We start from the raw sequence: 10733 nt of genomic DNA on the forward strand, positions 1-10733 counted from the left end.
CAGGCGGCGGGGCGGGCTCCTTCTTTGGCCATGAGCGAAGTGCCGGCATTCGGCCGCCGCCTGCGGGACGCGGGGAGGGAGCGGCCGCAGCGAGGGTCCGCCGGCGGCAGCAGGCGGGTGCTATGGCCCAGGCCAAGATCAGCGCCAAGGCCAGCGAGGGGGCGCAGCAGCCGCCGCAGCAGCCGCCGCCGCCGCAGCAGCAGCAGCAGCAACAGCCGTCGTCCGGCGGGCAGCTCCGGGGCCGCTTCTACCGCTCCACCTCCATGGCGGACCGCTCGAGCCGCCTGCTCGAGAACCTGGACCAGCTGGAGCTCAGGTGGGGCCCCGGAGGCCGGCGGCGGCGGCACCGCGGCGGCCGGGCCGGGCCTGGGCGAAGGGAGGGGAGAGGAGGGGAGGGGGCCGCAGGCCCGGGCAGCCGCCTCGCCCCGAGCCCGCCGGCTCCTCGCAGCAGCCTGGCGGCGGGTGGGGACCCTTGCAGGGCGGGAGGGGAGGGGAGGGGAGCGGCTCTGGGGTTGGGGCTTCTTGAGGTGACCGAGGGGAAAAAGGATCCCCCTTCGTCGGGGACGGAGGGGGACAAGTTTAAAAATGGCAGCTGCTGCTCTAAGGTGAAATAGCGTGGCCTGGAAATACGTGAAAATAGGAATGTGTTTGTGAATGTATGAAAATAGACGTTTTTCAGAAAAAGTGCGCAAGCCTTTTTTGGATTTGCTGCCCTTTACAGTTTGGGGAGTCTTTAGCAAACGGGGTAGCGGGCTGCTGGCGGTACTGGGGCTGCCGTGACAGGACGCGGACAAGCCCCGCAGAGGGTCGGCCCACTCCGTAGCCCCTGTCCCGCGTCTGTCGGGCAGGTGTTTTATAAGAAGATGCAGGAAAGCCGAGGATAAAACGTGGTATCAGTCGGGCTCTCGGAGGCTCTTGCAAGCCTTCAAGCCGCAGTGCTGAATGCCGGCACATGAGGCTTCGTGTCTCCCAAACCTCCCTTTGCACTTACTGGTTCAGCCACGGATGTTCTTGTTACCCATGTTTATGTCCATCTCCTCTCTGAAGTGTAATAAATCATGTAACTATAACGTGAATAGCATTGCGTTCTGCAGCTTAGGTGTATTTTTCCAAAGTAATTGCGACTATGTTGCGTATTCCGTCGTTGTGCCAAGACATGCCCTGTCTCCTGCTACTTGACGTTCCCCAAATAATCCCATTTGATTTTTTTCCCAGTTCGGCTGCATGAGAGACCATTCCTTGCCTTTAATCATCTTCCTCGTGCTCTCAGCTCTGCCTAATTACAGTGTCCTTTCTGAGGTGGGTGGATGCGCAGGGTGCCGTGGGTGTACCACTGATTCACCTCCTGCCTCTACTGTTTCAACACGTCCTTTCCTTCATTACAGCTGCATATTGATCAGCAGCTTTCACAGAACCACCCAGAATGTTTCTAGGACTTTCCTGTAATTAGAAGAGCTCTGTGGGATAGAGGAGTTGCGTTTTTCCCCTTTCTGCCTGCATTAGTTTGCATTATTCAGGAGTGGACTTGATGTGCTATTATATTAGCCTTTTGCTTAGCTTGATTAAATCTCCTTGAAGTCCTTCGCAGACTTCTCTGAATTTGACTAAACAAAATCCCTGTCTGCAAACAAGTCTTGCTGCTCACATCCAGGTCTAGCGCATGAATGTATAATCACAAAATGATCAGCAGAATATGCAAAAATGTTTTTTAATTTTTCTGAGCGACTCTGAGACAAAGCAGACAGTTTGGTTAACCAGAAGTTAAACCCCAAATTAAACTTCGCAGTTTGCTGGGGGTCTTTCAAACAGGCATAGTCCTAAATGTGGAACAGTTACAAAAAAAGTCAAAGTCACTTGTTGTATTTTTTTCCTATGCGGAACTAATCAACATGCCTCATTTCAAAGTTATTTGAATGACAGGAGGAAGAGCTTCCACACTTCCCTCTCCAGCCAGTCTAGTTTACCTATAGACCTTCAAGATGTTGCTCGTAAATATAATAAGTGAGAATTTGTCAAAGTGAACTACAGCGTTTAATTAAACCCCTTGACAATCCTCAGTTCTCAAGTTGCTTAAGGTCGGCCAAACCCCAAGGCAACCTACATCCCTTCGGAAATCGTCTGGTTTGAACAGCCTTCCCTTTTCTCCCTTGCTTTCCACTGCGAGAGCTGCTTTTCTAACAGTAATAGGGTATTTTTGTACTTGCCTGCTAGGTATTTGCGGAGGGACTCTATTCTGTAGGGAAAGTGAGCGGGAAAGGGGGATTAATTTGACTGCCAGGGAGCGAACCCGCTGTCAGGGGAGGTGGCAGGGGGCGGGGGGGCAGGTGGGACATTTGTGCCTTGTAAGGGCTTGGACCTCCGTGTTGCCCTGGCTGCCGGTGGTGAATGCCAGGACATCTCGGGAGCAGCTGGAAGCGGGACCAGCGTCTCTGTTTATGAGTCACTGTGTTCTGGTGGTTGTGTTACGTGAACACGCAGTCCTAGGTGTAACGATACATGAGAAGTCAGACTCTTGCTTTTTTTTCCTTTTAATCTTAATTATTTTAATCTTAATTATTAATTTAATCTTAATGTTCTCCTTCGGAACAACCATATTCCCTCACCATTCATATGTATGTTCATGAGACTGCTCATCTGAGAATGGAAACTCTGTTTAAGCAGCAGAGGATGCCGGGGTGAAACTCCCTGCTTTGTCTCTGTCCAGTGTGCTCAGCTCTGTTTCAGGAAAAAAGCTGCACCATCTTCAGATGTTTCTTATTTCCTTTGAAAACTTATCTGCACTTCCAGCGCACAAGCTTTAATAGTGAACTGTGTAAGTCAGTGAGTAGTTTAAAGGACGGAGTTATTGCAGCTGTCCTAAGAAAGCGGGTATCGAGTTTCTCATCTGGAAACAAAAGCGCAGGCTGGTCCACCTGTTCCTCAGGGGAATGCTCTGCTCATGTCAATGGTATGTAGGAAAGAAAGGCACTGCACGGCTAATCGCTGTCAGACCAGGGAAAATCAGAAGTAAGGAATGTTTTTTTAGTCTTAGGTAATGGGTGGAATATTTAGTCGATGTGCAAAGTGACAAATATGCTCCAAGTAAAAGTATGATTGGATGTGCTCATTTGCTAGAAAAAGACCATACTGCTGCACTGAGATAATTGATAATTGGGCCTAGATAGGAGTATTTTGTGTTCTCTTTTCTTTGCCTTCTATTCTTTGTTTTTTTGAGAATCGGATTGTGTTTCCACCCTTTTCCACAGCAGTCACCTCTGCTAGACGTTTATCTCTTCCAATCTTTTTTTTGCTTGTCCCCATCCCGAGAAAGTAAAGATTTACACAAACCTATGAAGTTAAAGCACATTTTAGGAAAGAAGTTAGGAGAGCTGACTGCAAGGTGCGGACCTGACACTTTCGCAGCAAGTCAGGAGGGAAGGGTGTGCAGTCCTGGCCGCGGGGCCGGGGTCTCGGGGTCTCTGCCAGGCTGTGGCCTGGGGGCCGGGAGGAGCTGGCGGGACCCACCCCAGCGCAGGGCAGGCAGCCGGAGGCCTCCATGCAAGCCAGGGCAGTGAAATAGGGGGAGGCAGTGGGAGGTGTCTCACCTTGATAAACCCCCCTCAGCATCTTCTCTGGAGCACTAACTTTTCCTGAGCCTGGTGTGAGTGGTTTCTGTGGTTTTTTGTTTTGATTTGGTTTGGTTTTCCCCACTAGAGCGCTGTTCTGAAATGATCCTATTGCACTGTTTTGACCTCCATGAAGTCCAGGTCCCTAGCAGTGACAGCTGGCCGTTTCCTCTGCTCCCTTGTCTTGCCCTTGTCAAGCCATTTCCCCCATCTTCCGTTCCAGCGTGTAACTCCGGCTGGCTGGCTGGCTGCTGAGATGCTGCCTTTGCTGCCAATATGCTGTGTTATCACACTCTGCCTCCACCCTGCCCTCGAGGTCTCTGAAATCCGAGGAGTTTATTTTTTAGGATTATTTAGTCCCATCACGCCGCTCATAATTGCTCAAGATGGAATTTTTGAAGGGATAGCAGAGGGGTGGGGGAGTCCCGATGTGCTGCTTCCCTGTCCCTTTGCCCCGGCAGCAGGAGCTGGGGTGCCTCCTTCCTGCGCCGTTACCTGGTGCCAGGGTAGGCCCTCATTTGACTGCCGTTTGTGGAAGCAAATACACTAAAAGTAAAATCCCAGTGGATTTTAGTGGTGTGGCACTCTATTGCAGTTGAACAGGTGGTTAAAATAATTCCCAAGAACCAATTATTGCAAATAAAATAGTTCTCAGGATTTGATCATGTGATTTTCTGCAAAATAATGTTAATCTCAAATTGGTAAATTGTGGGGGTGTTTTTGCAGTATACAATCGTTAAATCTGATCATTTGGCTTTTGGGTCCTACCTAAAAAGCCAGCAGTAGCTGGCTTTTGGAAGCAGTGATGTTTTAGGCACTTTCTTTAGAATTGCACCAATTCAGGATGCATCTCTGCAATGCAGTTTTTCCACATTCTTCATACGACCCAGCAAACCTGTGGAAATCATGGATTGATCCAACCGCTGAAGGCAGACCTTTGGTCTTTAAGTCAGTACAGTGATATACCAAATCCAACTTAAAAACACTATTAAAATTGGAATCCTGCACTTGCAAATTTTAAGCTTTTTTTAAATTGTGAAAATACTAGTTTTTTTAAAAGGCATGGCAAGGCATTTATGAAAATATTGCTAGACTTCCTAAATTATAAAGTGCAGACATCTGAAGCATCAAATGACTCCACCTGCTTCATTGCTGTTACTAACCAGTCCAAAATAATAATTAAAAGTATTTGCTCTTGGCAAGAATTTGCATTGCATTAACTTTTCCCACTCCTCCTCAGAATGAACATGAAAGGCAAGGCCCGAAGCTTGTGCTTTCACTGACTAAATTAGACTAAATATTTTGTAAAACAGAACCATTTCGTGAGCAGGCTGCATGTGAAGTGTGACTATTTATATCCTCAAATGCTCCCATTCTGCCTTCTTTTGCCCTCCTTTCTCTTCCTGCTGTTTTTCCAAAGTTACCTGCCCTCAGCCAGGCTTTGAGGAAGGAGCAGCAGCTCTGTACCTGTCTCAAGAGATAAGCCCTCATTGACAGAAGCAGCAATAACCCACCACCATTTCAGGGCAGTGTCCAGTAACGTTGAAGAGCGCAGAGCATCTGAGAGACTTAATGATGTTTTGGTTTGTTTCCCCTTTTCTGGCCAGGTTTAATAAACATTTCAGGGTAGATGGATTCCTGTGCTGCTTACAGCAGCTAGACCTCCCGAGCTGCACATTGAAAGCATCTGAAACTGTCAGCCAGATTCACATGATACTCTGCTTTTCTGTGAGGTCTGGGAATGTGGAGTTGATCTTTTTGGCACAACTCTTGCAGCCAGTTGCAGCTTGGCAAGTCCTCTGCAAGCCCCTACCCTCAAGCTTCCAGGGCAAAGCCAAGGAAGGGGGACGTTTCCCTCTTGTGCCTGGTCTCCAAAGCGAACGGTTCCCAGATGTGCTTTTCCATATTACTTGGCTGAATGCAAGAGCCCCCTCCTTAAAACCATGTCGGGGAATAAGACATGAATTAAGGAACTGGACAGCGATTTCTAGTATGGCATTTTCACATCGCCCATGGCCAGATGGGCCTGTACCTTGTGCCACAAGGAGGAGGGCAGTCTATGGGCACGTAACCATGAAGCTTACCAAGACCCCGTAGTTACGGGGGAGAGCAGTTTCTGATGGGCTTTCCCCTTGCCCTCACTGCCTCATGTGTGAGTTTCAGCACAGTGAACAGGACTGGAGTAGGGGTCCTGTTTCAGGAGGAACCAAGTTTTGTGCTTCCCTGCAGCCCAGAAACAGGAGCTGCTCTTACAGAAGCTTCCTTCCCGTGTGAATCACAGCAAGCATCGCTCCACGGAAAACACCAGGGACTGTGGGGACAGGCAGTCCAGCATCTTCTCCTGGTGACCAAGGCATGCCCCTCGAAGGGGAAGCCCTTGTCAACGTTAATAAAAATATGTGAGCTTTGTCCCTCTCACCTGTGTTATTCCCTTGTGAAAGGGGTTGTTCGGCTACAAGGTGGTGTTTGAGTTTTCTGGAGTGTTTGTGGCTTTGTAGGTGGGTCGTAGGGTTTTGCGCTGCTGGCCTGTGGACATTGGGGAAGCCAAGCTCCCTTGTTGCCTCCATCCCTGCAGCTGCAGCCTCCACCCCCAGGTTCCCCAATGGGAACTTGTTCTGTTTCTCTTCTAGTTAAGCAGCTGATAATAATTGCTAATTAGCTACAGGACTTCTGCTATGGGTCTGTAGTACCATCAGGCTCTGGATATCCAGACTAACTGTGGAGTAGGATAGAACAGCACTGTCAGTAAAATAAGATTTGTCTGATCGAATTACTGTTATATTGTTGGGGTTTTTTCCCCCCATTTGTTTGTTTTTAAAAATTACATTGAGTCTTGAAAAGTGAAGTTAAGATACGGGAGAAGGTCATGAAATCAGAGAATCTGGGTCATGGATAATTAAGAACTGGCTGTACTTCTTAAGCTGAAGTTTAAAAAAAAAACAGTTCTTGGCAGCTATATGGGCGAACAGCTATTTTATAATTTAAACATTTTGTTTGGTTCAACCGTGTTCAGGGTAGAGGCTTTCCGTGACGCAGCATGTGCTATGGAACAAGAGAAAGAAATCCTGCTAGAAATGATCCACAATATACAGAACAGCCAGGATATGAGGCACATCAGTGAAGGTGAGAAGCTGCTTTGCCATGCCCTCCCAACCGACCCACTGTCAAACCAGCCCGTGCCCGAGGCAGCAGCTCCGTTCGGTTGCTTGCTGCTGGTGAAGGTACGGGCACCGGAGCCAGCGAAGGTTCCTGAAGGGCCATCTGTTACCCTGGGATCCCCTTTTTCCTGACTCTGGGAGTTCACATACTGTTCAGCTGGATGGTCTACCATGAACATCACTACTGTGTATGTGAAAGCCCATACTCAGTTCACTGATTTATTTAGGTTAATATAGCTCAGCAGAGGGAGAGAAGTTGATGATAATGATGATGATTAAATATAGTTGAAAAACCAGCATTTTAATGGCTTTGACTACTGGACAGGCATGAGTGCCACAAAGCATACAGCCTGCAAGAACCTGATGATTAAGATTGTTGCCGTGGTTGTGTGATATATGGCTTTATATTCCCTAAATCTGTATGGTTTATATTAGGTGCTTAAATTGCTGGTTTATTGGCTCTTCAAGAGCCTACATGTTCAAATGTGTTGTGTCCATATTTTAGGAAAAAACTTAAGTTTTCAGAAAATAGAAAACCATTTTTTTTCATGGCTCCTAATTGCATCTGGTAGTCAGAAATTAGTTTTGTCTTTATGGCCTTCTGGGGTATTGCCTAAATCTCTCCCTCACAGTGGCACAGGAGGTCCCTAACACGCCAGTCTGTTAATGAATGTTTCCTGATAGTATTGTATGCTTTGCTTTAATGTGAGACAGCAACCATTGTGTCAGCAGCAGAAAAGCATTGCTACTAACAATGTAAATTGTTAGTAGAGCTTAATGCCTCATTTCAAATTAAAAGATACTAGCTTCTGTGAAATAAGTAGGACTCAGGCAAATGAAAAAAACTCCTTTCTGGCCCCTGGAAATCTCGTTGATTGTCTTTACTTAAAAAAACAACCTTGTTTATTGCAAAGTTGTAGTAGTTTGATTGTCTTGATGTTATTTGCACAGGGAAGTATTCACCTGTAACCTAGAATACTTTACTTTCTTGTTTTCAATTTAGGTGAGAGAGAAGAACTTAATTTGACTGCTAATCGTCTGATGGGCCGAACCCTCACTGTGGAGGTTTCTGTAGAAACCATCCGAAACGCCCAGCAGCAGGAATCCCTACTGCATGCCACGAAGATGATCGATGAAATCGTCAATAAACTTCTAGATGATTTGGAAGATGCCAAAATCCGCTTAATGTCGCTTTACGGTGCGTGCACATCTGACGTGCCAGCGGGACCCATCGATCAGAAATTTCAGTCTGTGGTAATTGGATGTGCCATTGAGGATCAGAAGAAAATCAAAAGGCGGCTAGAGACTCTGCTCAGAAACTTAGAAAATTCTGAAAAGTCAATCACATTGTTGGAGCATCAGAAATCATCTGTTCGACAGTCTTGCAACAGCAAACAGGATTAAACTATCTTCCTGGCTTCTTCTGGCGAATTGCAGGATGAGCGAATCTCCCTGAACAGCACACAGAAGCTAAGAAAAAAATTCTCTGTACAAGCACATGCGTATACACGCATGCATATGCACCAGAATATCTTTGATTGCAAGGTGCGAGCATTTAATGGGTTTTGGTAGCATTGGCATTTTCTTTTGGCAATAAAGAATGCTATCAGTTCTCCTGTAGAGTCGATACTGCTCTATTGCAAATTGTAATTGTGCTTCAGCTGAACTGTCAGAAACCATCAAAATCTAGCCTTTCTTCCATTCTCCTTGGGTTTTTTTTTAAACTAAAGTTGTTTTGTCGTATCATGAGATTTCAGCTTTTCTCTGCTGTATACCTAAGTGTGTGAACTAGACTTTTGGGGACAAAAGACAAATCATGGCAATAAATCAGAAACACTAATAAACTGTATATGGTATTTTCATAAACAACACACTGTCCTACTTGTTACCATTTATAGTTTGAATAATTTGGCTCTATTCGTAAGTAGATCACAGTACTTCCAAGAGACCGAAATACCCAGTTTGTAACCGAGGACGTGGAAAGCAACACGTCCCTCCAAAGCTCACAACCAAGGCTGGAAACAAGCTCCAGCTCTCGTGATACCCTTCCACGCCTGCCTGGTGAACCATCCTGCCCCCCACCATTTATCTGTAGTCTGAGGTTGCTGTGTATTTTTTTAAAAAGATAATATAAAGGGGAATTGTATTTTATCAGCTACTACTATGCAAATTCATTTTGCATCATCATCTGTGAAGCCACAGAGCAAAACAGTTGAATTCTCAACTGGCAGATACCGTATTTGTTTCTTGTGTAGGATGGTACTTTTTATGTTTAATATAACTCACTCTTCGGGTGAGTGGTTTTTTTTTTCTTTTTTCCTTCCACTCCCTCACTCTGTATAATTTCTGCTCATCGTTGCCATACTCTGTTGCTGTGGGTCAAAAGCTGAAGATTTTAGTGTAAGCCTGGAATTTTGCAACCCCCTGTAGCCTGTCAGTCTTCTGCTATTTCACCAAAGGCTGGAGGTCACCTGAGGACAGCAGGGGGGTCTGGCTCAGCCCTTGGCTCAGATTAAAGCTCAGCTGGAGGGAGCGGGAAGGGCCGGAGAGATGCCACTACCCAACCCCAGCCTCCTCCGCGGCAGTGGGCTGCCTTCAGTTTTATAGCCTGAGCATCACCCCTGGATGCTCCCAGAGCACCAGCCCAGGTGGGAGCTCTTCATGTCAGGCTTCTGCACAACCAAAGCTCTGGAGCAGGTTATTCTCAGAAATCATGCTGTGAAATAGTTAAGCTGAATGTAGGTTATTGATGCTTAGAATATTCCTTCAATATTTGTTTTTTTTTTAAAGGCCATTATAAGTTTATTCAGGCCAAAAGTGTTAAGGTTTTTTTGTTTTCTTTAGATCCTCTTCATTGTACCAACAGCTAGAAGTATTTTCATTTTTTTGTACAGATGTTTTTGTTCTCAAGGACAAAATGATCACAACCTCTGTATCTACAGCTAATAGTGTAGATTACTTTGACTTAAGTTACTGGTTTATTTTTAAAATTCTTTCTTCTGTTTGCCTCCCAAATCCTGTGTTATCTGACCCATAGGAGGTCTGCAATACAGCCATCGCTACCCTGTCCTCTGCTTTAAGACTGTGTACTAACATGCCACAGCCATTAAAGGTCTCATAAATTTGAACAATCTGATTTTAAAACCACTGATACTGTCCTTTAAAGTTTCTTTCACAGCCATACCTGTAAGACACAGCAAAAGACTTTTTTTTTTTTACTGTAGTTTCATACCAGCTATTTTAAAGTAACTCAAAACAGCTAAACATAGCTGGCATCATACACATGATGGAGATTAACAAATCAACAGATTAAAGTTTTTCTCTTTTTTAAGAAGTGCTTTGTTGTCAAAAATCAAAACACGGTAGGCAGGCGTAAGGCAGCTGGGACAAAGGCGGCTTAAAAGCACTAATGAACTTTTGGTCCCGTTATCTCCTGAGCAAGAGAACAGGCTGTGCTCCACTTCTCAGCATAAACCAGTCTTGGAAACGGGACATTTGTGACTATGAAGCATCTCCTCAGCGATGCCAGAGTACCCAGGTGTTCGCAGTGGTTACTGCGGGGGCTGGCAGCAGAAGCCCAATTAAACAGCCACCCACCTGCCTGAAGCTGAACATGATAGAGCTGCACAATACATAAAACTCCCACCTCGTGAGTGGCAAAGCTGCTTCTCAAGGTCTTTGTTTAACTGTAGTTAAGCTCTTCCCTGGCCTAAAAATATGTGACCATAAAAATGTGAGTTATCTCACATTTCAAGATTTTTTTCTTGCCTAAAACATTGTTAATTAATCCTTATTGGGGTGTTAAGCAAGTTGTTTTTCTGTGTGCAAAACTGCATGCAAGACGAAGCAGGAGTATATTACTTCCCAGATTCCCAAGATACCTGGATAAAGACAAAAAACAACAAAAAACCCCCAAGCAACCACCAGTGACTATTTACCTGATTCTTTTCAGAAAACGCACCAGGCATCA

General features: G+C 45.9%; 1 protein-coding gene across 1 annotated transcript; it reads left to right on the plus strand.

Annotated features, from left to right (window-relative positions):
- On the plus strand, positions 1-8640 carry BAG2 (BAG cochaperone 2). Its single transcript, XM_074861778.1, has 3 exons — positions 1-316; positions 6619-6728; positions 7767-8640. Exons 1-3 carry the CDS (start codon positions 123-125, stop codon positions 8165-8167), a joined length of 705 nt encoding a protein of 234 aa, XP_074717879.1. The 5' UTR covers positions 1-122; the 3' UTR covers positions 8168-8640.
- The last annotated feature ends 2093 nt before the right edge of the window (positions 8641-10733 follow it).

This window comes from Strix uralensis, chromosome 3 (assembly GCF_047716275.1).
Source record: "Strix uralensis isolate ZFMK-TIS-50842 chromosome 3, bStrUra1, whole genome shotgun sequence".
Taxonomy (NCBI): Eukaryota; Metazoa; Chordata; class Aves; order Strigiformes; family Strigidae; genus Strix; species Strix uralensis.